The 27,462-nt window shown below is 41.0% G+C and overlaps 3 protein-coding genes across 8 annotated transcripts; 1 reads left to right on the top strand and 2 right to left on the bottom strand.

The window, feature by feature from the left end:
- Positions 1–556: 556 nt before the first annotated feature.
- Positions 557–8,732, top strand: LOC103706133 (neutral/alkaline invertase 3, chloroplastic). Of its 2 annotated transcripts, XM_088720709.2 has the most exons (8): positions 747–1,120; positions 1,202–1,294; positions 1,656–2,399; positions 3,201–3,366; positions 3,474–3,685; positions 6,527–7,020; positions 7,110–7,158; positions 8,094–8,732. In XM_088720709.2, exons 3-8 carry the CDS (start codon positions 1,749–1,751, stop codon positions 8,421–8,423), a joined length of 1,902 nt encoding a protein of 633 aa, XP_088576835.1. In that variant the 5' UTR covers positions 747–1,120; positions 1,202–1,294; positions 1,656–1,748; the 3' UTR covers positions 8,424–8,732. The 2 variants fall into 2 exon arrangements, with proteins under 2 accessions (XP_008788363.1, XP_088576835.1); XM_008790141.5 differs by lacking the exon at positions 1,202–1,294 and having other exon boundaries at positions 557–1,120.
- A 3,512-nt stretch (positions 8,733–12,244) lies between these two features.
- Positions 12,245–18,328, bottom strand: LOC103706110 (serine/threonine-protein kinase D6PK). 5 transcript variants are annotated; one of them, XM_039133331.2, is made up of 5 exons: positions 17,674–17,882; positions 17,407–17,558; positions 15,828–15,987; positions 14,162–15,653; positions 12,245–13,284 (listed from the first exon to the last, which is right to left on the bottom strand). In XM_039133331.2, the coding sequence occupies exons 3-5, from the start codon at positions 15,904–15,906 to the stop codon at positions 12,426–12,428; spliced, it is 2,430 nt and encodes an 809-aa protein (XP_038989259.2). In that variant the 5' UTR covers positions 15,907–15,987; positions 17,407–17,558; positions 17,674–17,882; the 3' UTR covers positions 12,245–12,425. The 5 variants fall into 5 exon arrangements, with proteins under 5 accessions (XP_038989259.2, XP_088576834.1, XP_008788354.3 ...); XM_088720708.1 differs by having other exon boundaries at positions 17,243–17,558; positions 17,674–17,876; XM_008790132.4 differs by lacking the exon at positions 17,407–17,558 and having other exon boundaries at positions 17,674–18,328.
- Positions 18,329–24,379: 6,051 nt separating this feature from the next.
- On the bottom strand, positions 24,380–26,497 carry LOC103706101 (putative glycosyltransferase 2). The gene has a single exon (XM_008790108.6). It carries the CDS (start codon positions 25,965–25,967, stop codon positions 24,603–24,605), a length of 1,365 nt encoding a protein of 454 aa, XP_008788330.4. The 5' UTR covers positions 25,968–26,497; the 3' UTR covers positions 24,380–24,602.
- Positions 26,498–27,462: the final 965 nt, after the last annotated feature.

Below are 27,462 nucleotides of genomic sequence, written 5' to 3'. Positions count from 1 at the left end.
AGTGCAATGAGATGAGTGCTTGATGAATGAGGGGTACAGTGATGAGCAGTGGTGATTGGCCAATTGACCACGTGCACGGCCATCAGTGCATGTAGTGTAGGGTATAAATTTTCTCTTTCCTTAGTATCATCTTTTTCGGTGAGGGAAATATGCGTTCCGTCAAAGAAAGTATGATCATATAGATCTATATAATTGGAAAAAAAATGATGATTAAAACCTTTTTCTATTTTTTTTTAGTGGTTTATCCAATGATATGTAACATCCGCTTACACAACACTTGCATCACATTTGACTGATCTGCTTACACAGCTAACTTATTGCCTACATATACTGCTATAGATAGCCTGTATTTGACTTGATAGCATACCACCAAGTATGTAATGCCATGAAACTTCCAATATTGTACAGAAGCTATTTTGCCACTAATCACTATTGCATAAAAGAATATATTATTGTTTACAGAGCATCATGCACTTATGCACGTCGTTTCTAACTGCACATGTTGGACTTGATATCCATTACCACTATATATGATGAAGATTGTAATTGCCAACATAAATTATGTTGATCTGAATGATGAGCCATATTCATAAATACATTATTTGCTATGTTTTTATTAGCAGAAAATGATAAAATACTACTTCATGATTGAAGAAATACCTCAAAATAATTGAATCATGACGCACTAACGTCAGCAATTGCACATGAATCCTTGATTAATTCACAAAAGAGACACGGAGCAAAAAGAAAAGTGGTGCACCAATAACATGGTTGCAGCGGTGTTCAGTCGAGAGTCGAGTGCCCTAATGGGCTGTGAGCGAATAGAGGAGTATAGTTAGCTATGGTGAAGTGAATCACAGGCTAATCATGTTCTAATAAAAGTGCATCGTTATCCATTTGAAGCGGATACCCAGAATGCAGCCCATAATATAAACAGCAAAACAGAGATGAAAGTTTCTTTCAAGTTCCTCTTTCTGCGGCCCTGGTTTGCAAAGAAAAGAGAGCGTTGTTCGAGTTTCCTGCCGTACGCGGGACGACTGCTGCCCGTAGGCGAGTCGAACTCGGAGCTGCTTTTCCCCCTTCCTCCTCTTCGATTCGGTCGCTAAAATCGAGATACGAGGTGAGATTTTTTAATTTTTCATTTCTGCTCGGTTTGTCTATTGCTCGCTACGTCCCAATTGATTAAGGGTTGGAATTTCAGCAATTTTTTTTCCCGAAACGAAGTGATTGGATTGAAGCAAGGGTCGTTTCCCGTCTTCCTATCCGTTGGAAACAGAAAACCCGTGATGCCCTAGTAAATCTCAATTTTTCCTTCGAATATCTATGTTTTCTTTTTCTGGAAATGGTGTGGCGTATTTTTTTTGTTTTATCTTGACGCCTGATTTCAGATCGAGTATTTATATTTTTCTTTAATGAATTTAGGTAATTTGATCGTACGTGATGCAAGTTCTTACGAGTAATTCAAGCCAAAAAGAAGAAAAAAAAACTCCCATTTTCTGTAGCTTTTAGAAGATATCATGTGTTTGTTTAGATACCATATCTTCATGATGTTATCGAACTGAGATGCATTCATCCATTTAATCTTGCCTTAACTATTTCCTTTTCTTTTTTTTTTCTTACCACGGTTTATCATAATTTGGTGATTTTATGCTCAGACTTTCGGATTGTATAAGGGAAGGATCGCTCTGTTGGCTTGATTATACTATATCGAAGCGATTCTATTCGGTCATATTTTTATCTCTACGAAGATGGGAATTTCTGAGGCAGCTCTACATGTGGTGCCTGGGCCTGCACCAAGACATTTTTGTTCCGGTTTATATATAAACACTTCACAATTAAGTATACCCTCCAAACCTAGTGGAAAGTACAGAAAGAAGAAGTGCTCTGTGAACCTGAGATCGCAGTCTAATTGCATGAGGGTATGTGGGGTCTGGGTCATCAATAGTCGATCGGAGTCTCTAAAATGCCGGTGCCAGATGACTGAGGATATCACCGGGATGACTAGTAACGATGGTAATGGGGCCTGGCTTAAAGAACCGGCTAGCAAAGCAAGCCAGATTTTTGCTGATGTGAATAGCCAGAAAGTTATTGGTTTGGAGAATGGACCTGCCGTGGCAATTGATGATAAATCCGTTTTGGCTGGATCAGCTAAACATGCAATGCACAAGAAAAGAGGAAATTCTGTCGAGGATGAAGCATGGAGTCTATTGCAAGAATCTGTGGTTTATTACTGTGGTAGCCCTGTTGGAACAATCGCTGCAAAGGACCCCTCTGACAGCAATGTTCTAAATTATGATCAGGTCTTCATTCGTGACTTCATACCTTCTGGAATTGCTTTTCTTTTGAAAGGAGAGTATGAAATTGTCCGCAACTTTATCCTTCACACCCTTCAGCTTCAGGTAATAATTTTCTCTATTTAGTTTTTGTGCTATATTCTATGGATGGTCAACCCTTGTTCATTATACTGGCTACAATCCTTGACTTTGAGAATCTCATTACTTACCAAGTTGGATAAGTGCCAATGATTTAATTTGAACTGCCTAATTTATAATACTTTTCCTAATTTCTAATACTTTTCTTCTTTTTGTTTTCCATTATGCTTGTTCACCTTCTAAGTAATTATTCATCATTGAACCGACTCCCCTGTGTGTTTGGTTTCACATCATTTGTTTTTTTTCCAAATTGAAGTATAATGATGCCCTGACCTCTTGCATGACTGTGTTTCCTTAACAGGCATCTGGACTTTTAAAGTGAAATGTCATTGGTAATGTGTCTTGGCTGTTCTGGGTGCCTCTGAGTATAAATCTCTAAGGTTCTTACATTTTTTTTTTTAAAAAAAAATTCTTTAAATATGTTCAACTAATCTGTGTGCGTACAAATATATTATCTTGCTACTTTTGAGTGTATACAAATATATTATCAAATCTTGAAGTCTTGCACAAGCATTCCAGCATAAACAAAATTAGATAGTTTCTCTAAATTCTGTTTTTTTTTTTTTGTAATTAACATGCCTTAACATCAAAAACCAAAGGTTTCTAAGGAAGAGCTCGTGCTTTTGTGGTGCTTTAGCTTTGTAAGATATGGTACAATGCAAGGAAAGAAGAAGAAAAAAAAAATTGCCATTGCATTACCGGTTGCATAACAGTTTAAATAGATATGTTTTTACCCTTCCTTCTGAGCCATGCCACTGAATTTCATAGAGCTGGGAGAAAACGATGGATTGCCATAGTCCAGGTCAAGGGCTGATGCCTGCTAGCTTCAAGGTGAGGACAGTTCCACTTGATGGTGATGACTTGGCAACTGAGGAGGTGTTGGATCCTGACTTTGGAGAGGCTGCAATAGGCCGTGTAGCACCAGTTGATTCAGGTAAGGCTATTAAACATGATCAACAAGTCTCCTGAATTGATTATCGTGCACATTGTTTCTGGTCCTACAGTTATTAAGGTTCCACTTGCTGTTGTTTTGCATTGCAGGCTTATGGTGGATTATACTGCTAAGAGCTTATGGAAAATGCTCTGGGGACCTATCAGTTCAGGAAAGAATTGATGTCCAGACAGGAATTAAGATGATTTTGAAGCTCTGTCTGGCTGATGGTTTTGACATGTTCCCAACTTTACTGGTGACAGATGGGTCATGCATGATAGACCGCCGGATGGGAATTCATGGCCACCCTCTTGAAATTCAGGTAAATTTGGTCTGAATATTAGTTAATGATAACTTTTCTTTTTCCCACATGGATTAGCAATAATGAAATTCAGTTTCTTTTAGCCCAAGAATTTTGGTGCAACAAACACCATGTTTTTTATTCATATTCCTTAGCCAGAAGATCTAGGAGAACTGCTAATGTCAGTAGGTTTTTATGCTTATGCAGCAAAAAGAATTAGAGGATAGGTCTTGGCACAATGGTAAGGTGGCTCTAACGTGACCTATGTATCACGTTTTCAAAACACGGAAACAATCTCTCCACACATGGGGGGAAGGCTGCACATATCTGACCCTCTCCAGACATGTGGTGGTAGGAACCTCATGCACTAGGACCCCCTTTTATGCAACCAAAAAAACTGAGAGATGCATTCTATGCTTGTCCGTCATTGAATACAAACATGTAACAGTTTGTACACTATTCTATCAAACATGCAAAAATCAACATTTTCTCTTAGTGGTCTAATTTCTTTAATGATCATGCATTGATGCCCTAATTGTGTATTATATACTCATGTCCAAGTATTAATGGCTGTTCTCAGTGAATGTATAATGTTGTTTTTCTTAGGTTCAGTGACTATAGAATCAAAGCATTCTTTAGTTTTTACTGGAGTATCCTGAAAGCCAGACGATGTGTGCCTACTCACTCAAATTTTTGTGTGCTTGAATGGTCTTCATGCATCCTCAAATCTTGATGTCTTTTCTCAGACATTTAAGCAAGATAATGATGTACTAATGTTGCGCAGGATTTGTTAGGTGATTTGCCACTATTATCTTGATAACCCTGCAAACAATTTTAATGATTCCACAAAAGATAATTGTTTTTGGCATGTTTAACCTTCATTTTTTACTGTGCAAGTACAATCAAACGCTTGTACTACTTGTACATATAGTATGATTCCTAGTATTTTCTGAGAATCTGTGATACATTTGTCCTTGGTATTTATGTTGATGGGTTCAATGTAGTGTAGATCTTGCCAATTTGTCAACTACTATCCATCCTTTAATGTAGCTGTTAATTTTTCCTCTCTCGACTTTTACCACAGATTCATCTCAATGTTCTCATCTTTGCCACATTCATCTCATGAGCTTGGGCTCACGTTATTGCCTAATATTCTAAACCATACAACCTAGTGAACTTTAGTGCTGCCATTAAGTAACCAAGACATGTCACAGTTATATAAGACCCAAAAAAACATCAAGCCTTTTCATCTGCTCAGCTTCATCTTTATTAAATAGGTCTTTATATGCTTCTCGATTTTCTTGCAAAATGGATTGAAAATGAAGCCAATTACTTGTGGTATGAACTATTATGTTGATCTTTTTTGCCTTATTGCTTTACCAGTTTATCTTTTATCTTGTCCTCATCTCAGCAATCAATTATATTTCATCTACCATAACATACGCCATAATTTGCCATCCTAAATATCATGAACAAGTCCACTTTTGACCAATTAAAGATATATGGCTGTTGATTGTGGGTGTATGTGAAGTATGATTACCAATTCACGTTTCTTGCTGCAATTTCTTATGATGTTGGCTTTGCCACATAATATGGATTTTCAGAAATTATGATATTACTATTCAAGTCCACCTTTATTCTTTCATGCCCCCACAAAATTACATCATATGGTAGTCTATTTTTTCTCTTTCCATCAGTTGTTAAAGCAATAAAATTACCTTCATTGCCGGCCTTTTCAATGTAAACCGAATTTTATTATGTGTGTTTCTCGCCATTTTTATTAGTATCTGTTCGATCATCTTTTCCTCTATAATGTGCCTCATATTTTTAATCCCATAATAATTGATGCAGTTTTGTACATTAGCTATAAATGATTGGCACAAGTTCTTTTGTTGATATGTATCTGTTGGCAAGTGTATACCATTATGTTATTAATGTGTGCCAAATATCATTTATATAAGAATAGTGTAAAATATTCAACTAAATGACTATCAGAGATAATATTTATAAGATTGCCACAAAGTTTGTAACTGGTAGTGTCACTGTTTGCATTTCATTCATATCAAGCACTTTCTTTTGGTTGTTAGTCAAAACCTACAATGTTGGGTATTATGCATGCTTTAGTCATATGCTAGAAAAAACAAAGGCCTTGTAAGAAGCAAGTGAAGGCCAAGGAGGATATGCATGGAAGCTACGAGAAAGGATTAGTTCATGTTGTTTGAAAAGTTAGAATTTGATGGGCATGCTGACCCCAAAATTGTTGAGGTGAGACTTGTTGGTTATGATCATGGTCATGGTTCTTTGCGGTTATGCAATCCTTCTGTATCTTTGCTTTTTCAAATACAACTGCAGAGACAGAAGTATAACTTTTGTAATTTAAGTTCAGCTATTTCAAGAAGTTTATAAAGTACAGGTGCTTAATGATAAGTTCCATATCTGTTATGTGTTCCTTAAAATGCAACTAGCTGGTGTGTAATTTTTTGAATTTGTCAGTGTTGTCAGTGTCTTTTGTAATTGATAGTGGTCCAGTTTCCATCTTTGTCCCACAGCCTGATCTGCTATCATTATCATTATTATATGAAAATTCCATGGTCCAGTTGCTTACAGATCCCTTCTCTTTCTGAATGCCCGTCAGACTTGCATTGTTGTGCAGGGAGTTCATAATGATTTTCCATGCTATTCATCTGTACAATTATTATTAGCATTAGAAAGAACAACAATTTTAGGTTTGGAACTAATGCAGTCCGTGAAGCCTCCTTTTTTGTGAATACTGGTGCTGGAGACACCCTCGGAGTGAAAAAGTATGATTTTGATTTCTTTTATTAATGATCATAATAGATGGAGTATTTCATATTGTTTCAGGCGCTCTTCTATTCAGCACTTCTATGTGCACGCGAGATGCTTGCACCAGAAGATGGATCTGCAGACCTTATTCGAGCATTAAATAACAGGCTGATAGCATTGTCATTTCATATCAGGGAATATTATTGGGTTGACATGAGAAAACTCAATGAGATCTACCGATACAAAACAGAGGAGTATTCTTATGATGCAGTTAACAAGTTCAACATCTACCCAGATCAGATTTCTCCATGGCTAGTGGAGTGGGTGCCTGATAAAGGAGGCTACTTTATTGGGAATTTGCAGCCTGCTCACATGGATTTTCGTTTCTTTTCTCTTGGAAATCTGTGGTCTATAGTAAGCAGTTTGGCGACAGTGCATCAATCACATGCCATTTTGGACCTGATAGAGGCCAAATGGTCTGACTTGGTGGCAGATATGCCATTTAAGATATGTTATCCTGCTCTTGAGGGTCAGGAATGGCGAATCATTACTGGCAGTGATCCCAAGAACACGTAATATTTTAAAGTACCTATTCTTCGTTTATTCCTTAATTTCGACTTCCTGTTACTTATTATGTTTTCATTATTTGCTTTACTTGCAGCCCCTGGTCATACCACAATGGCGGCGCTTGGCCAACATTGCTCTGGCAGGTCTGATGTTACTTCACTCTTTTCAGATCTTCCATATGCTTGCATCGTGTTAGGCTGATACTGTCATTTGATCTTCATGATTATGTTAGTTTTATCTGGCATTCATATTGTTCAAATGAACATATGAGAGCCATCCATAGCCTCATGATATCCTTCTGTCTGGGACCCTTATAAATTGTTGGGTGTTGGTTTTGGGATAATGAGTTCCAGCGATTGGATTCTATTAGATTAGTAAGCAGATGTAGACTGGAAAAAGGAGTTATACAATTTATAGGCGGTGAATGCATTATCAATATAAAAATTTTGTATTTGATGTCAGAGCAACAAGATTGTTTCTTTTGGGAACATGCTTCTTGTGCATTTTGCATGAAATTTAGAGATTTGTAAGGTTCATCTTTCTACGTTTGGAGAAGCATCACAGGAGTCTGTGTTTCTACGTTTAGAATAGCATCCCATGAACAGCTATGTTTAGAAAAGCATCCCATACTGTCAGGTTCATACCTCTATGCTCCAGCGTTAGAGAAGTATCTCATTGGTGTGGTGGTGGTAGTGGTGCTTATGAAGAAAATGCTAGCTGGCCAAGAAATGTGGCTCCACATGACTCTCCAATATGATGTTTGTCTTGATAGGACTTTGACTGTCAGCTTCATACCTGTAAGCCCCAGAATTGGAGAAAGTATCTCATTGGTAGGGTTTTATGTGGTTTTGCATTTTTTGCCAGTCCAACAAGCATATATGATGATTTGTTGAGGACTGCAAAGATGTCATGCACATTGGTAGATGGACCCTCAACTTCTGACTTGTTGTAGGGCATGGTCCAGCACTGTGTATTCCGAAATATCAAACGAAAAAGGAATTAATTTTTTTCCTAGGTTTTGCAATCAAATATGGCCATTTAAATTTTACTGAGATGTCCAGTGTCTTCTCCGTTGCAGCTTGCAGTTGCATGCATCAAGATGAACAGGCCAGAGATTGCCGCAAGGGCTGTTGAGGTTGCAGAGAAGCGCATAGCAGCTGATAAATGGCCTGAATATTATGACACTAAGCAAGCTCGGTTCCTTGGGAAACAATCTCGGTTGCACCAGACGTGGTCTATTGCAGGCTTTCTTGTGGCGAAGCTTCTGCTCGACAACCCCAATGCTGCTAAAACTCTCTGGAATGATGAGGATGCAGAGATCCTTAATGCGTTAAATATTATGGGTGATCCATCCAACCCAAGAAGAAAAAGGGGGAGGAAAGTACTAAAGAAGACTTACATTGTATGAGGTGACGGTATTGGCCTTCTTTTTCTTTTTTTTTTCTTTTTAAGCCCTAATTTATTGGAAGGGTTTGCGACGCTAGTTTGCTCACCTAATGGCAGATCAAGAAGTATGCGATGTTATCCAGCCTTTCCGCATGCTGCTCACCCTTCTGAAATGTATAGATGTATTCTTTCAGAGTGCTTGTTTTAATTTAATTTTCTGCTTCATCCATCAGCCTGATGAATTTGGATGCTATGATTGTATAAGCCGATTATAGAACAAATTACTTATAATCTTGGAATGCTTACCCTTGGTGGGTGGATTGTAGATGTACGAATAATCTTTTTAAGGCTGAATCTTTCATATCGATGCAGCTACACTCTCTGAGTTAATGAGGTGCATGGGCCGGCCCGGGAAAAGTCTATGGCACGTCATTTAATTCGACGGTGAAGTAATTGGACCGGTCCAAGAAAACGCCCAGTGGATGTTTCATTTCGGCCTAGAAGTCATTTGCTAGGGAGAGAAATCTCGTGCCGACCCAATTTATTGGACGGGGCCCAGGTTACACCTTGACGTTACGTTAGCCCCAGCGGCCACAGTGCTGGGTCTCACGGATGTGCAGCAGGCGCCCCTTTGGGACCTCCTCCTTCTAACCTTCTCTCTTCCGCACTAGAACCCGGTAGATATAATATAACGGCCGAGTCCAGACATGCCATTTTGCAGATTGAAATGGGAATGAAATGATTCTGTACCCCTCGATTTGGAACTTTTTATGCAACCTTTTTCTTATCAGCTGGCAGAGATTTAATATACGCCTGATACGTGGGCAATTAACGCATCCTAGACTAACAAAGATCATATCATTCGGCGGTAGAACCGCACAAGCAGGGACTGTCATGCTAGCTGGCATATAGTTCCTTCTATATGTAATCGACATTATGAAAAATAAAAATGCATGTCAACTATGATTTCAGAGAATGGATTGCGTAGGATTTCCGGGATAAAAGAATTCATGTGTTAAGAACTAATTTGCCATAGCAATTAAAACACACTGCAGCAATCTTGACAAAAAAAGGGTCCAATTTTACCTGGCTAGAACAAATTTCCTAAAGCATGTCCACCATATTGGTACTTTCTTTGAAGAACTGGGAGTGCCACTGTTCCAATATCCTGCACTGATAACACCTTGTAAGCCTCTTCCAAGAAGCCGACATTCTAAAACACTGGATATTACAAATACTGTGCATCAGTTTGACAGCAGAAAATTCCAGCATACTGTACGTACAACGCGCAACAAAATACAACAATATCGGAATTTTGAGTATAAGTATAATTGCACACAATTGTGGCATGCAAGGAAAAATATTTTATTGTAAAATTCTAACAGCTAAAAGATATTGGAGGGACAACCAAGTACATGGCTCTCGTAAGAACTGTCATTTCTTGACCCACCAGAAATCCTCCTTTTTTTTTTTTTTTTTGGTGAAACAGAAAATCCTCCTTTAAGAAATATAACTGCGAACAACAGAATCATTTTTCTAATAATTGAATAAGCAAGTATTTGCAAAGAATGAGAAAAAATTATTCACTAGGATTTTTCAATTTTTGCATATTGTCCTAATAGACTAGATGCTTCCAAACTATATAAGGTTCTGATGATTACAACCTATGCCACCAAGTGCAACCTATCTGATGACTGATGAGATGCTGCTAAGCCTACTTGTACAGTTTCTTTTAGAACTCCCAAAAACTATTCCCAAGAAGAATCATAATTGGTAAGAAAAAATCCTACAAGCCTCCATATCAACCTCAAAGAATCTGATAAATTTTCATATCCTTGTGCGAGCTCTAAACCGCCAGGTCACTCGAATATATGCAAGAGACAAGTAAGAAATTAACCTGCAAATGGTAAAATAACAGAAAAAAGAAGTCATTTCACAAGTAGATAACCTTTGTCTTAATGACAGTGATAATAACATAAATGATGATCCAATTTACAAACCCGTTGCATCTTACAATACAATGATAAAATTATACCTCAACAGATTGCAAATTATATAGGGCAAAGTGAACCCAGACCTCAATGTGCATGAAAGTTGAAGCGTCGGGCTGCCCAATTACAGGCCAGCATGCCATCACCATGCATCCCTTAACTGAGTTCAGGTGATGCCAGTATGCTGGCACAATTAAATCATGCATACAAATGTGGCACTGAACTGGTATTCTCACCTCAGATGAACCAGAGGTATTACTCCAACAAGGATTTTGTAATGTGACAACATAAAGGAGAACAAGCCAGTGGCACAGAGATTCCAAGTGGTGGGATCCTACATAGTTATTCTTATAACAAAGTCTGCATAATGGCTAGATGTTTGCACATGAAGGCCATGAATTAAACATGCAGATGAGACCATGCATACAATTCCCTTCTATAAACATGTTCATATGAACCTACCCATATCACCTTATGTTAGGATTTCGGATTCTACCCATGCATTTGCATAACACATTCATAAGTTACATCAGGAAAACCACAAACTCATTCATGCAAGTAATGCTCACTATAAACTGCAAGCTTCCCACAGGCGTGATAAGAAGTTTCAAACTGGGGATTATGTTTGATCCGTATTCAGCCTGAGCGGTTTCCTCCTAGAACCATTAAGAAATTGCAAGTTTGTAGTGCTGAGCCATTTAGAGTATTGCATAGGGTTGGCACTAACGCTTATGTCATTGACCTCCTATTTGATTTTTGTATAGCCCAACTTTTAATGTTGAAGATTTGGTTGCTTACAAGAGCCCACCAACAATCTCCGATGACTTTTTTGCTGATTCCTCTTCTGAGCCCGATTATTCCCTTATTATTGATCTCATATGAGCTTCAATTTCTTTACTCCTTCACCAAGCACAAAAAAAGTACATTGATGCTATTTTAGACGATCAAACAGTTTTTACCAGTGATGGAGATATTCGACGCTTCTTGGTTCGTTGGCAAGGACGACCAGAGTCTAACTCCACTTGGATCACACGTGAGGGGCTTCAGCAAATTGACCTGAACTTCTTGAAGTACTACCAGAGCTACATCGAGCCGCGCTCGTCGAGATCGACTTCTTCCAATCCGAGAAAAGCTGGTGCGGACACCAATGTGAGATCGCCCATCATTCGGGTCTCCAGTCGCCGCCGGAGGATGGTTTAGCTAGTTTCATTATGGTGGTTGAAGTGATTTTATTTTATTTGAACTTATTAAGATATTTTGTTATTTGATAGTCTTTAGAACTTATTTTGGTATTTTGTTATTTTAAGAATTTTTTCTGAGATTAATTTTTTTTAGAAATCTTTCTGCATTTTTGAGCCTTATAAATATGTTGTACCATACATCGTTTAGAGTACGCTATGAATGAAAATTTAATTTCTTTCCTAGTTTTCTCCCGCCTTTCTTCCTCTTCTCTCGTTCTTCTCTCTTTCTCCTTCTCTGCTGTCCGGCACCAAGAGGAAGAAACATTGGCAGGGTTGACAAAAGATTGAAGAGGCAGCAGAACAGCAGACCAAGGGGGATTGCAACTGCTCTGCATTTCAGCTTTAAGTCCTTTATACATCATTTCCAACATATATTTGATCATTGCATCTATCATCCCAGCTATTGCATCATTGATATTCCCATTCAACTTTTCATGCAAAAAGTTATGTACAATCCCATGACATTTTCACATTAAAAATCATGAAACAATCATGAAACAAGAACAAAAAGGACATGTCTCATCCACAAAAAAAAGAGCTGCAGGCTTCCTGTATATTGCCGCTACTTCAGATTCAGCTCTAAGCACTCTGGGATGAAACAGAAATAAGTAGGTAACAGATTGCTATTTTTTTCTTGATTCAAATTCACGTTATTAACAAGAAATGAAAGCTCACTGTAATATATGGATCGACATTTACATTGACAGCTATCACTTACAATGACGAGATGGGAGTAAAAGGACAGGTGACAGCTACCAAACCCAAGTACACTCCTCAGGGAAGAGAACTTTGCTAAAAAAGCTCAAACTCCACGTCGTCTCCATTACTCCTGAAATCCAGGCATTTTCCTTCCTTCTTCTTAGTCATCACAACTGGAATCCCGACGTCATAACTTCTTGGTGTTTCAGGTGGCACAGCACAACGGATCAGAGCCCAGTTCAGCCCATCAAAGAATGGGTGCTGCTTAATCTCCGCTGCCCCTCTGACCGATCCCAGCCTATTCTCTGGTTCCTTTACCAGAAGCCCTCTGATCAAATCCCTTGCATGGAAGCTAGCAGCTGGGCTCTCAGGAAACTTCAAACTCTGAGAGACCACATTAGACAAAGTTTCTTCATTTCCTGGTCCCTTGAAAGGTGTCCTACCAAAAAGTAATTCATATAGAAATATTCCAAAGGTCCACCAATCTACGGCACTTCCATGTCCATCTCCTCTGATAATCTCGGGAGCCAGGTACTCATGGGTCCCAACAAAGGAGTTAGATCGAGCATCAGTGGGCTCCACTACAAGCTGTGGAAGTGGGCTGACCTGGCCACCTAGGTCAGCTTTTAGCTTGCGGGTCTTTGCCATGGTTGAAGATACTAGACGGGGTGTGAAACAAGAAACATGAACCCAGGATGGCTGAAGGCAGAGAGGATCAATGCAACTGTTTTCAGCACAAGGTCCTGATAGCTTCTTTGCAGGCCCCTCTGTGCCCAAGGATGAAGATCTGAGAAGGGTAGGGCTTACTGAACACCTAAGAGAAAGGTCAAAATCAGATAGCATGATATGACCATCATCACGAACTAGGATGTTCTCTGGTTTGAGATCTCGATAGATCACCCCTAACATGTGCAGGTACTCCAGGGCAAGGAGGACTTCTGCAACATAAAACCTGCAGAAATGTTTGCACAGCATGAGTTTGCAGCATCAACAGGGAATATACACACTCTTAAAGCATAACAAAATATATAAATGATGCACATTGATTGCACATACGATCTCTGCTTCGCTATATATTCAATTATTTCCGACTCTGAATCTGGGCACATGCCAAAGGTGTTCTGATTCCTATCTGGTGTGGCTGGTGCTATAGATAAATGATAGCTGAATTTTCTGACTAAAGAGTTCTTCATGTTTGTAGATTTGGGTTCAAACAATTGTTTAGAAGACAGCAACCAGTATGCCACTCAAGAAGCTGCACAGAAAAGTGCCTCACACTGTCACATCCTTCACCCAAACTTCAGTTGGATTTCATGAGATTCTAGTGCATTACAGCACTTTTTCACGTGTCAGTTTATCAAAACTAAATCAGCAATCAAATTCTGTATTGATTTCCTAAAATTGGAGGAACTAAACAAGAAGCTATCTGGGGCTTTGACTGGTTCCAACGAGTCAGATTATTGGATTTGCCATGGTTCTATTTATTAAAATAACCTCCGTTAGGAATTAAGGCAATTTGTTTGTTCATATCAGTTTCTTTCTTTCCTACTTTTGCAGAGTATTCTTTAGCAAGTTTAGTTAATTTAGATGTGATTTATTATTGATAGAATATTATCCCTACCCAAAAATCCTGGATGTCGTAAAAGGCTCTTCCTAAACCTCCCATCTAAGTGCGGGTGGGAGGGATGATTAAAGTAAACCACAATATGGAGCACCATGGCATGACTTAAACACAGCTAGAAGGATGATTTGAACAATTTCTGCAATGCTTTCTTGATAGAAAAATGCAACCGCTAAGCTACAAGTGGTCTTCAGTTGAAGCGACCTACCTAGCAGCTGGTTCAGAGAAAAATCTTCCAGGTTGTTTCTGTCGGAGGACATGCAGGTCACCACCTGGACAATACTCCATGACTAGACAAGAAAGGTTATCTGTCGTAAAATGGGCATACAAGGTAGGAAGGAATGGATGATCCAGCATTTGCAGTATCTCCCTTTCTGTTTGTGCTCTAAGCATCTTTTTTCTGCTCACCAGGAATTCAACATCCATGACCTTCAATGCAAATAAGCATTCTGAACCAATTAGCTCAGCAAGATAAACAGTCCCAATATCTCCACAACCAAGCCTTCTGAGAAGCTTAAAATTCTTCAACCCTAAGCTTCCTTGTTGCATCATGATGTGGTGAACTGCTACCCATCTCACATCCTTTGACATGTGAGGCCTACTGCCATTACTGCTGGAGACACTATGATGGCTCTCCTCACTGATGCTGGTGCTGCTACTATAATCACCAATGCTACTTTTAGAACTTTGGGAGAATTCCCCCTTTTCTCTTGAACTTGAGCCTTCACTTGTTTTCACACCAACAGCTCTACCACCATTACAGATATTTGGACTGAAATAAGGCTTGTTTGCACCACTGTAAATGTTTTCTGCGGCAACTGCAGCAGCAGGAATCATACTGCTGGATGCTGGAGAGCCAGATTCTTTTTGGCAACCTGACTTTGTTTTACTAGGAAGGACGCCAGCTTTGTCAACTTCACATCTGCTGGAATTACCAGATTTTGAAGCCGGTTCCCTCTTTCCTTTCTTTTTAACGAAAGTCTTGCTCCGAAATACGGGCTTGATCAGACGTGGACTTACCTTGCTTAATTCGGCCCCTTTCTGGAAGCCAGATGCGGATGTTACAGAAATCGTCTTTCCCTTCTTCTCTATCTCTGAGGCAACTGATGGATTACTTTTGGTTTTTGCTGATGTATGATCAAGAACATCTTGAATTCTGACTTTTGGTACCTTAGTTGTGTTAGGAACTGCAGAAAACAGTGAAGAAACAACATCTTGGTTGGATGGCTCCAAGCCTGTTTTACAGAAACCAGCGGTTTTTCCAGATGACTCCGTGGCAAGTTTTTCAGGAACAATGGATATCTCCACCAAATTTCTTTTTTCTTCACCTAGTGAAAGACTAGAGTCGCTTGCTTGTACCACTACAGATGCGTACAGCCTTTTAATAGTGCCAGCTTCAGAGACACCAGATAAGCCAATTGGCTTCGATAACCTCTTCACAGCAGCCATCTCCGATGCCTGAGAAATGCATAACCTTCGTAGTGCCTGTTTCAAGGTCCCTGAGTCAGATATTCCTATTCCTGATGCTTGAGATATCCCAACTTTAAGCGGCTTCTTAAGAGTATTCTTCCTCAGCAAGTCCACACCAGCCTGGTGAGAAGGACCGAGAATCCCTGACGAGGTCCTGAGATCAATTGCCCTCAAAAGCCGGTCAAGGTCATCCTCCACAGGATGACCATGAGACTTACCATCCCGCTTATCTGTTTTTGATTTAATACTAAGTGCGTTAGATCTATTAAAATGATGAACTGATTTTTGTTCTTCATTCGATTCGACAATCTCACAGATACCACCTGATGAACCCATTTTCTGACGTGGCTCTACCAACCAAGACAACCTACTTTACCAGCAAAATGAGGGATTAAATAACTAACCCGTTTCCCAAGAAGCCATCCAGTGGGTAGTGAAGTAAACTTGAGAAAAACCAAACTTTTTCACATAGATTCTTTTCATGCATATCAATTATTATACTTGAAGCAAGCCTGCATAACAACTTCTCCACATCAATGTGCACCATGATCCTGCTCGATGTGACTGCAATGCATTAAAAGGTCACAATATTGTACATGCTCGTAGCCAAATTAAGGTTAGCTTTAAATGCAATAACACAGCATTAAAAGATAATGAATCCCAATGCATGAAAACAGAAATCACTTGGTAGTAGTTCTGAATTTTATTTATTGAGACAGCTACTAGTTCAACCCTGGTAAAGAAATTTGAAACTGAAATGGAGCCCAACCAGTGGCCCAGCCTAGAATCAATTGAACTAGGGAATTAGCAGTGTTTTGATGTGACACAGATTCAGAGCAAAATGAAAAAGCACAAAAGCTTGCAGCCAAACAACAGGGTACAGAATTTATAAGGAATATAACTGACTCTGAAAACTAGTCATAAAAATTTATTCCTCAATTGTCACTAACCTTCTTGGTTGGATACTAATTCAGAGTTCCCCCAAAGTTTAGCCCAGGTCTGAATAACTTTTAGTGCCATAAGTGTTCAATTTAGCTTCTAACCTTCAGCATCACACTAAGACTTATAATGCCACCAATTCAGCCATATATAGATAGATTTTGAGTTATCAACTTGACGGAAGTACATTTCCTACAAGTCAAAGTGTTGCTCAGGCTTGACAGGAAACACAACCTGATTTAACTGAAGTTGATGGGTTGACACACTTAATTTAGAAAATCTGCCTATTCCAGTTATTCATATGCACAGTCCAAGAACATGAAGGCAAATCATCCCTATTCCATTTATTGATATCTACAGCCTAAAATGCCTAAAAATTTCAAAAAAAAAAAGGGAGAAAACAAGTATTACATTGCCGATCAATCTTCTTAGCACACGACAGAGCTTTGACATGAAAAAGAACTCAAAGTAGCCACCTGGTTTGAAATGTCAGTTTTCATTGTCAAGAGCTTTTGTGAATGCCTAGAAGTAAAAAGGGCCGCACTTGAATTGCATCTCTTATGCAATTAAAATGCTGCAACTCTGCAGTGAAATTTACTTTTTAGCTATCTGCATGTGCACCAGATTTCTGCTACAAACATTCAGATACATGGTATGGTTTTTACTGACAACATTTACTAGAAGTGACAACATAGAGTTAAGTTTTGACAGTCAGCTACAACTGTAATCTTTCCTGCTCCTTTCATGGTCATAATTGCCAACACCAAGGCTCTAGATGTGAAGGACTCAAGTTTCGATATCCAAACTTGAAACTACAAAGACAAGGCGACAAACCAATTTCTCAAATACATTCAGTCATCTTTATTTCAAACCGATTCACCTGCATCCGCTAAGCAGCAAAGGAGAATAGCTGGCTTTGCGAAACTTATTAAAAGTAAAATCAGATTTCCGCAATCCGCATTCATTTCCACTAATTTGACAACCACATGGCTTTTTTGACGCTCGAAATAAAACGATATGAAAGAGAAGCGGGGGTTCCATTACCCCACGCTCATTTCTAAATCTTTACAAGGAACAAGTTTCCTTTTTCCTCGCACAGACTTCTCCAAGCTGATCAACACGCAAGAGATTAAATAAAACGAGAAGAAATTTGAAATTGCTGAAAAAAAGGTGGATTACTCCCTCCATTCCATCAACTGAAAAAAAAATGAAAACCAAGAAAAATTACTCCAGACAAAATCGGCAGTAAGAGCCAGTAGAGAAGCCGTAAAAACTAAGCTGAGTGAAGGTTGAGTGGAAAAGAAACCATACCGGGAGCCAGCACCAGCTCAGATCGGAGACCCAGTTCGACGAGCTCGATCGAGGAGAGCGAGAAGAATGCTAGGGTCTAATGGCTTCGAGATCGGGAATGGCGACGAATCTTACAAGAAAGAGGGGGAAGCAGGAGGAGGAGCGGATTAGGGTTAGGTCTGGGAGGCGGAGAACAGGGAGAGAAAACGGAAACTGCTTTTCACGAGAATGAGCAAGAGTGCTCTGACCGACCCTTTTAAGAAAAAGCAAAAAAAAAAAAAGAAGGAAAGAAAATATTAAAAAAAAAGGAAATGGGCGAGGTGAGGTGCAAAAAAAAAAAAAAAATAATAATAATAATAAAGAAAAGGGATCAAAAACATCTCATTCTCCCCCTCCGCGGAAATATCGCGGTCTTCATTATTCGGGTCCCGTCGGTGGCCCCTCTTCGCTAGGGTGCACCGCTGGTGGAGCTTGGAGCTTTGGAATTTGGATGGCGAGTAAGACACCCAACCATGAATGCTCCCAAATTACCTCCCATTCAGGATGGCATCGCAACTGCGTGAGCTGGGAAACGGAATAATGAGTGCTTTCTTGTTTAGAAGCATGAACGAGCTGCTGCCGTGGGACCCAACCATCGTCCGACCCAGCGTGGGATGAACATTCTTTTCGAATGAGCAACGCCATGAGTCGTTGCACCAATAATTTAAAGGTTCAAGGGTAGGTGGAGGCCTACGATGGTAAAATAGCCTCGGTCTCCACCAAACTGCATAACGAAATCTCAGATGGATTGTCCTTGGTTCCATCTTCTCTTATCGCCACCGTACCGGTTGCCATAAAATAGTGCGTTCGCTTACATGATGAATTCCGAGGAATATTAGATGATTCAAACCATGAGATTTCAAATGTATGGATGCATCATATTGGAATACCGAGCTTTCAATTTTGCCCTCCCCCAACTTTAACTCATCCAACTCCTGCCACCTTCTGAGCTCTAAAAAGCTCTACTCTCCTTGTACTGCCTAAAAAGCTCAGCTGCTTGGCGGTAATCCCACGCAAGATGGAGGATTTTTTATTAGAAATATCGGTGTTGGTAGCCACCTTGGAATGATTAAATGTGGTGATGGATACTGTACTCATAGGGGTGGGAAACGTAAGCAGACACAGATTTAAAATGGGACCGAATGGCATATGTGTTGTTCCCTGGCTCATATCTCTTTTGAAAAGGATAGTTTGGCGCAATCTTAAGGACGGGACTTCTTAGCAGGGAGAGCTAACAGCATGAACAGTTCATTCAAGGGGGCACGCGGGGAGCTTCCATCTGTCACTCTCGCTTTGGATAAACTGTCTTTGAAATTCTCCCTGATTACAACCCCCACCGGCATTCTCGCGCTCTCTCACACGCAAGCGGGGGGTTTAAACGGGGCCATCACCCTTCCCTTTTGGGAGGTGAAAAATTTTCTAAATAATTCTTCACTCGTAAAATTTCTAATGATCTAATATATTCTATGAAATTACAATGAAAAAAAAAAAAAGTCGTATCAAATGAATTTCAATGTCATTTTTTGAATAAAAGTAGCAATGAATCACCACAATTTATTTTTAACCTAGGAATCTTTAGTGCGAGGGCGTAAATTGACAGGCGCAAAATATCATGAAATTTCGAAAGTAAAGCTTAAGTTTTCTTTTCTTTCATTGATGATTAAAAAAATGAGGTACATAGCCTCTATTTATGATGTGAGGTCCATCCTTACACAATTTGGATTGAATTTCTGTTTTTAATCCTAGTAGGACTCTTTTCTGAAATGGATATCGCTAATATAAATTTTCTAGAAAAAACTAAAATTCTTGAAGAAATGGATTTCAATGTCCACATCAATTCTGCCTTATGTCTCTCCGCCTGATTCTTCTAGGATAGAGAGTTACGCTCCATCAAAGTTTTATCTGAAAAGAAAACTTTCAGTTTGATCGGTTCGTTTCGAATCCCAAATAATGAAATTTGAGCTCAACTACTAGAGGCACCATCTCCGAAAGGACGTCGTATCATGTTGTAGATCTTGAAAAATTACCTAATTTTTAAAAAAAAAATCATCTCAATTGGACGAAGTATGACCAAGTTATGGGATCCAGAAGTTTGGCCTATGACTCAACTCTCCGATGCAGCGGATATCGCTTTTGGACCCTGTTCAACCCTGCTCATAGTAGCCAAAATTGTTCACACCGATTTAGGAATCCTTCTAGATCACCAATGCTTTCCTCCTCCTCGATGCTAGTGCCCTCCTTGCCTCTGTTTTTTTTTGGCTAGTTCAAGTCTGATTCATTTTTTCATTTAGATTTCAATCATGTTTGATTCAAAGATTTTTCTAAGATATTTAGTTTGTTACGACTTCCCCAAAAAAAAAAAGAAAAGAAAAGAAAAGAAAAAGGGAGGAAACTAACCAAGTCCCTCCAAAGTCCAACCAGCCTCGAACATATTGACGATCTGGTTGAATGCAAAGGTTTACCCTGCAACCGATATGAGAAGCTCTATTTTCTCATTCCCCAATGCTTAGGGACACACCTGTAACCCAGTGCTCCGCCAAGTCTCACATCAATCAACCACTTGCCGCATTCATTCCTGGCTACCATGAACGAATAAAAGATGATCGAGCTCTTCGGCCTCCCCCGGACCGTCCTGTGCCAAATAGATCGCGCAATCATTGGGGCTGGGAGCACATACCATTGTCAATGCTCAACACGTTCGAACAAAAGATGCGTTGTCGATCAAGACTCGAAGGCTGGGCCATGTTCCCCTCTTTTTTCCCCGACCAACTTTTGTTGCTCTCGACTATTACTCTATTAGGACTCCGGGTAAACGTCCTCCCGTTATTACGGAGCTTATTTCCACATATTTGAATCCGCCCAATTATCCTTAGTCACGGAGCTTGCTTGGTTGGCTATGTTTCCCCAACTCGCCAACTTCTGACTTTAAGGTAATAGAAATAAGAGCTGGTTGATTTGAAAAAATCTAGGCTGGCTCGAATGTCCCCTAATAATCGGGTCAATGAATGTTTAGATAATCGTTAGAGCAAAAGAGAAGATATGAAGGTGCGTAAAAGGAATTGCTTCAATCATTTGGTGGTTCGTGAGCTTAATCAACTCATCGGCTGTTGCAGTAGCTAAAGAGGGGATTTGTCCCCTCTGTGGGGTTTACAGCCAGAGCTAGTAGGCATAGGGGCAGGGCACTAATAGAAGCTTTCCAATCTGTCAAGCCATGAGTTGCCTGCCACTTGCTTCGCCTAGGCACCACTTTTTTTGAATCCTACGGCTTTTACATTTTAAAATGTACCATATCCAAGACAATACGGAAAGAAGCTTCGAAGGATGCCCTTAACTAGTTACCAGTGTCTTCCTGAGAAAAGAACATGTACAGCAGTCATATTAGACCAAGATCATTCGAAAATTTCAAAAAAATAAAAATAAAAATAAAAAAAGGAGCAAGCAATCGGTTAAAGCAATGTGTATGAATTGCATACCTTGATCACTAGATACTCTTCCCTCTTGTATAATAAGCATCCAGTATATCCTTTAACATGTGCAACATTTTGTTCGAGCCACAAATACTCGGTTTGCTTAGAAAGGAAAAGTGCAGCACACAAAATAAAAAAATAGCGGCAATTAAATATAAATCATAACCCACAAACATGATTCGCTTTATTTGAAATCAAAAATAGGTTGTAATGTCATTCTTGATAAGGTATAAAAATTTTGCCAGACCTTGGTCTAAGAATCAGATCTAGGTCAAGGACTGGTTTAGATGCAGAGATACCGAGTCCAGGTCAGATCTGGGTATGCCTGACCTACCTGAAACACTATGATCTTATGTTTCCATCACAATAAAATCTACCGAACTTACATTTTAAGTGGACAAGTATGTAATATGTCCTTTTCTATGCAGATAACTCACAAATTTAGATAAATGCAACCACCAATAATGCCATAACTAGTGTCTCAACCCAAATAACTGGGACAGGGCTGGTTGATTATTGCTTTAAGTGGGATCATGAGGCTCCATCTTCTTGTAAAACCAACAGGATAACAGGCAACGAGACAACTTTTTTTTGAGTCTAATTAACGGTCATGAATTTGAGTTCAATATCCTATATATGCTGCTGAAAAAATCACTTTCTAAAACAATATAGCAGTCACAAGTTTCTAACAGCTAGATCATTAGATTTGAGATGCTATGGCATTCAACAGACGAAGAACAGAATCAACATCTTTGCTATAACATCATGAACAACATCTTTTCCATTAAAGCAGGCTTCAGCATCCCAACAGTCTGAGCACATAACATCATGGCAACGGATGGCAGGTCCATATCCAACAATAATAATCCTTAAAGGGCACCAATAGTCATCAGCATCATTGAGAGAAAAGTACAGATGGTGGTGCCTTTACAAGATTGTTAAGATGACAAAGGTGGCCCGTCGCGTGCAAAATGGAGGGGGGAAAGATGAAGACTCTTATGAACTGGTGCCAATTCCTAATAGCAAGTTTGAAAGGACATGTTTGAACGCTCCTACATTATATATTCCATATGTTTATTTGAAGATTTGTTGCACCCATTGCTGAAGTTAAATACTATAAATGAAATGCTTTCTTCAGCTCCCAATTCAGGATTCCTTTGTATTGGCGATGATGAATTCACATCTTCCCTTTTGCACACCTGAATTGATCGATTGAATTCTTTCAACCCGAACTTTGGCAATGTCTAGAAAACCTATAGGATCTTCCTTCGTTATAGGACTCTCGCACTCTTGGAATGAAAGGATAAACTCTTTAGCAAAATTTAGGCAGAAATTACGTTGAGGTCTTGAATACGGCCATATTGATGAAACATGCATGCCTCTCTAGCCAATGCAATTCTCACCTTCAACATACAATGAAATGCTTCTTAATCTTGCAATATAAATCATTTTTCATAGTATAATCCTATGCAAGATCATAGCCATGGTACATTATCATCTTCTCTCACACTTTATACTCATGTTATTAACACTAGTAATTGACCTGCTTGTACAAAGATCCACCAAAAAGATCAAGGATTCAACTCAAAAGTTCCCACATGAGCTTTATTTCCCCATTTCATCCGCTTAGCACAGCTTACAATTTGTAATGCGCCATAGTGAAGAAATAAGAAGAGGAAAAGATAGGGGCGAATAACAGGAAACAATAATCAAAAAATATACAAATAACACTTTTCTAAACATAGTAATATGAAACCAACTAAGCTCGACAAGATGAAGGTTTTTCTAGATGAAGAAACGACAGAGAGGCCTGTTTGGGAACGATCTGCTAGATCCGAGTGCATTTGGAGGCAATGAGAGTGCCGGAAGGGGGGAGGAGGAGGTAGTGGGAGTGCAAAGGAAGACGGAAAGGGGTCAAGGGCCTCCCCGTCCCCATAAAATTGGGGAAAAAAAAAAAATAGAGAAGCCTTTTTTTAATTCTACCGAGATCAATCTAGCGATCCCGACGATCTCCTTCTATCTGCTCTAGCTACCTCTCTCCCTCACCCTCTGATGCTCTCTTCCCCACCCAATCCAACCAGATTCGGTGGATCATCCCCAAACAAGCCCTCAAAGGAAAGGACAATTTAGAGCTTGCTTTCCCACTTTATTCCTATTTGAATTGAGAGGATTTGAGAAAAGAGAAGAGAACGAGGAGCAAAAAATACACATCTTGCTTTGGATACGAGAACAGAAACATTCATTTTCTCTAGTTTGGTTAGAAATTTCGAGACAAAAATGAATAGAAATTAAAATCCATCCTTTGGAAAGTAAGTCGGGAGAGGAGAGAAATAAGAGAAATTATTTCACTCCAAATCCCCCTTTTTAACCTCTCCAGATGTGGACAGATTCAGAGAGAAAAGAAACTCTCTTCTTTTCCCTTGTGTCCCTGGTTCTTCTTTTTTCTTCTCTTGAATTCAAGATTCTCGTCTTCTTTCATTTTCTTTCTTTTATTTTGTCTTCTCCCCTATGTATCCAAACAGGTTGGATCAATTCTTATATATAATTGGGATCAAAATAAAAAAAGTGGGTTAGTTTACATGGAATGTACTATATGATCTTTGAGGAGGCAAAACATGATCTTAATTTTCTAGCAGATTCTTGAATTTCAAAAAGATGAAACAGTACTATTGTAATTTCAATGTCCAATAAAGGACAGAAAAATTAACGAAAAGGAAAAGAAAAAATAAGGATAGTTTTAGAAAATCCGCTCCAAAGAGCAAAAGCAGCAATCAGTTATCCAATGGTTCATCACTCTGCAACTCCATAGCATAATCTTAATGATGTTACAAAACTTCTACACTAGAGGATTTATTTGGTTCACAAGTAATAGGGGAATAGGAAAAGTTATCAGACAAGTTATTACGTTTTTAATATGGCTACGACTTGCAAAATAACTTTAAGCTGAGGGTGCATTTAATAAATCGAGGTGGGAATTGGAATTAAACTTTACATCATGAAGAGAGAGGCAGCCCAATCATTGTTTAGAATTGGAATTAAATTACAATGTCTGAGCTCTTGATTCTTGACAATCAAAAGCAAATTTTTTGAAGGAAAGCAACTATTTTATATTTCCCAATAGATGAGAGGCTCTCAAGTTAGAGTTTTTATACAATTGAACTTACAAAGGTTTCTTCTTTGTTCGATGGCAAACACAGATTCATGACAATGTACTTGTTATCTGAAGAAAAAATGAATTTTTCCTCCTCCTTCTTTAATTTTTCATTCACAAAGAAATCCCACAGGTAACAATAAAAATCAGAGCGTGTGCTGCTATCAAAGGAAGGAAACATCAAATGCTTAATATTACATGCTTCGCTAAGTTGAAGAACCTATCTCACAACGAATGGCATAAACCTGACCTTGCGGGGCACGGGAATAGGGTGAATGGCTGGTGAATCCTCCTCATCGACTGGATATTCTAGCTTGGAGGTTCAGCTGCTCCTTGACCTCGAGAGGGGCTGCCGTCTGGTTCCTGATCCGCTTGATCTTGGGGCTCGACAAGCCCCTGTGACCAAATCCATAGAGCCGGAGGACCTGGTTGTCGGCAAAGTTGAAGGCCCTCTCCATGCTGCCAAGGCACTTCTCCACCGGGTAATCCCCGTAGCTACCGCAGGGCTTGCACCCGACAAAGTGTGTCACGAAGGGCCATCTCTCGTCCCCGAGCCCCGGGTGGTACTTCTCCATCATCTCCTCGTAACGCTCCACCAGGCCGGCCCAAAAACCGTGGAGGTAATAGGAATTCTCGATGTAGACCTTGTCGCCCCACCGGTCCTGCTGCGACAGCAGGAGGTAAATCAAGGCGGACTGGTCGTCGGCCTCGAACGCTGGCCGGCCTTTGAGGTTGGCAGTGAGGATCCGGCCGGCCTCCTCCCGAATCGGCCCCTTGGGACCCATCGGAGCCCAGGCGTCGAGAAGATCCAGCGACCACTGGCAATTGCGGAGGAGGAAGCTGCCGGTGTTGAGGGCAATCCAAGAATGCTGGTCGAAGAGGAGATCCGGGTAGCCATGGATGACAAGATTGTGGGCGTCGTAGCGGGAGATCGGGATCTCGAAGGCCATGTCGGTGAAGAGAGCGTCGCTGTCCATCCACCAGATCCACTCCACCTCCGGGTGGGAGAGCATCAGGCGGCGGACCAGCGGGAGCTTGGCCCAGTACCCCGCGAGCTCCCGATCCAAATGGGCCATGTTGTAGACGATCTCGATGCCGTGGAGGCGGCAGTAGTCGATCTTATTCTTGGTGGATTTGAGAAGGTAGTGGTCGCCCATGGGGTTGTCGCAAGGGTTGGGCGGCGATCCGGTGACGAGGAGGATCCGGGGATTGCCGCCGGCGACCTGGGACGGGAAGCCCGGGTTCTCCGTCAGCCACCGCCGGCGCTGCTCGTCCCAGTCGGAGATCTTGGGGCCGAGGGTGTAGTTCTTGGCCGCCGCGTGGGCGGCGGCGGCGACTGTGGAATTGACTGCGGAGAGGGAGGTCGAGTTGGAGGAGGAGTCGAGAGGCGGGCGCTCTTCGTCGTCGGGGTCCGAATCGGAGCGGATCTCGCGGAGAATGCGGTCGATGTCCTCGATGACCTTCTGGCCGGAGTCGCCGTCGCCGCCGGGTCTGCCAAGGTTTCCGACGCCAATGGTGCCGCGGAGGACGAGGATGGTGACGAAGCCGCAGAGGACGGTGATCTTGAGGTTGTTCAAAGTCTTCTGAATCTGCCGCCGGCGAGATCCGCCGCCCGATCGGGCGGTGGGGAGGCCGCCACGGTCCCTCCCTTGACCCATTCGAGGTCGCTCCCTTGCTTCCCTCCTCCTCCTCCTCCTTCTCTCCTTCGAGGTTCCTTATCTGGTGCCGTTATTCACGGGGAGTAACGCAGGATTCGACTACGGCCGCCTGCGGCTGCAGGATTACAGGCGAAGGGGACCAAGGAGCGATTAGGTCCAACGAGGGCACGTGGCAGATTCTGGTAGACCTGGCACCGCCAATGCGAAAAGAACGCGTATGTTGTCCAAATCTCAAGATTCGTGCCTGAGATTGACGCGGATTGCGCCGCTGCGCGTTGTCGGTAACCTAGCTGCGGCTATCGATGGACTGCAGGCTCTGCTCTTGCCTGAATCCATGCATTCGCTTTCAGTACTTCTGTTCATATCTATGCGATGGTGACTCCGGCAAAACGCTAGAATTACACGGATCAGAGGAAATTACACGGATGCGCCGCTGCGTGCGGTGGGGCATGATGGAGCGTGTCGGTAACAGGCCATTAGGTTGGACTGATATCCATTGCATTGGCTTAAGAAGGCGAGACACCGATCACGGGTTTGTTTGCAGGACCTGGCCACCTGGGGCTTCTGCTGGTGCTCGACATCTTGAGTTGCTTTTCAAAGTTGACGGTCTCCTTCCATATCATACCCGTTCTAATATTAAACAATGGCCCTACAATACACGAGATCCGGTCGTCCCACAGTGCACGGATGGCTATCATTACAGGACCAAGTTATCCTCTTCGAGGACTGAACTTGAAAGAGTTCGAAATCTTGGGATTCCAACGCTAAATTATGAACTTTTTTGATTTATGAAGGTCAACTTCCACATATCTTTGAAAGCAGGAGGATTGAGAAATAACATCATGTACCCGGGTCGAATCATAAATTTACGGAGCACGTTTGGCTCATGAAAAGAGAAATGACAATATGGTTATTGTTGTGGAAATAAAGGATCCGAACTTAGCCCCACATCGATTAGATAGTGGAGAGATCCATTCCTTAATTGGAGGGAAGCTATCTCTTTCTCTTTAGAGGCACCTTTTGTGGGGCAAAACCGTGAGGGTAGCGCATGACGTGCCCAAAGGGCTAGTACTTATGCAGACCCCGAGGGTAGCACACGACGCGCCCAAAGCGGACAATACCTCTGAGGAGAAGCAGTCGTCTCAGTTGTCTGAGACCGGTGGAAACGAGGTCGGAGGGCGGCGGATCCCTTCGTAGCGCTAGACGAGCAGGCCGGAGGTCGACCTATCTTAACCTCATCAATAGTGAGGTCGGAGGGCAGAAAATCCATCCGTAGCGCTAGACGCGCGGGCCGGAGCCCGACCTCACTTTGACCTCAACAATGGTGCTTTCACTGAGTGCCCTTGACTCCAGCACAAACCCCTCCGCTGGGAAGGCTATGTTGTAGGAATAAAGGATCCGAACTTAGTCCCACATCGACTAGATAGCGGATAGGTTTGCTCCTTAAATGGAGGGGGGCTACCTCTTTCTCTTCAGAGATGTCTTTTGTGGGGCA

Source organism: Phoenix dactylifera, chromosome 4, assembly GCF_051530095.1.
Source record: "Phoenix dactylifera cultivar Ajwa chromosome 4, Ajwa_hap1_PhDact_Kaust_v1.1, whole genome shotgun sequence".
NCBI lineage: Eukaryota > Viridiplantae > Streptophyta > Magnoliopsida > Arecales > Arecaceae > Phoenix > Phoenix dactylifera.
Note: the sequence above shows the minus strand (reverse complement) of the source record. Positions and strands in the feature narration are given on the sequence as shown.

Excerpts from the sequence above, each read along its gene's own strand:
- LOC103706133 (XM_008790141.5), top strand. The coding sequence starts at position 1,749 with ATGGGAATTTCTGAGGCAGCTCTACATGTGGTGCCTGGGCCTGCACCA. Across the intron at positions 3,367-3,473 it reads TGTAGCACCAGTTGATTCAG|GCTTATGGTGGATTATACTG; the intron begins GTAAGGCTATTA and ends TTTGCATTGCAG. Across the intron at positions 3,686-6,526 it reads GCCACCCTCTTGAAATTCAG|GCGCTCTTCTATTCAGCACT; the intron begins GTAAATTTGGTC and ends ATATTGTTTCAG.
- LOC103706110 (XM_088720706.2), bottom strand. The coding sequence starts at position 15,759 with ATGGGTTCATCAGGTGGTATCTGTGAGATTGTCGAATCGAATGAAGAA. Across the intron at positions 13,285-14,161 it reads TTCTCTGAACCAGCTGCTAG|GTTTTATGTTGCAGAAGTCC; the intron begins GTAGGTCGCTTC and ends ACATTTCTGCAG.
- LOC103706101 (XM_008790108.6), bottom strand. The coding sequence starts at position 25,967 with ATGGGTCAAGGGAGGGACCGTGGCGGCCTCCCCACCGCCCGATCGGGC.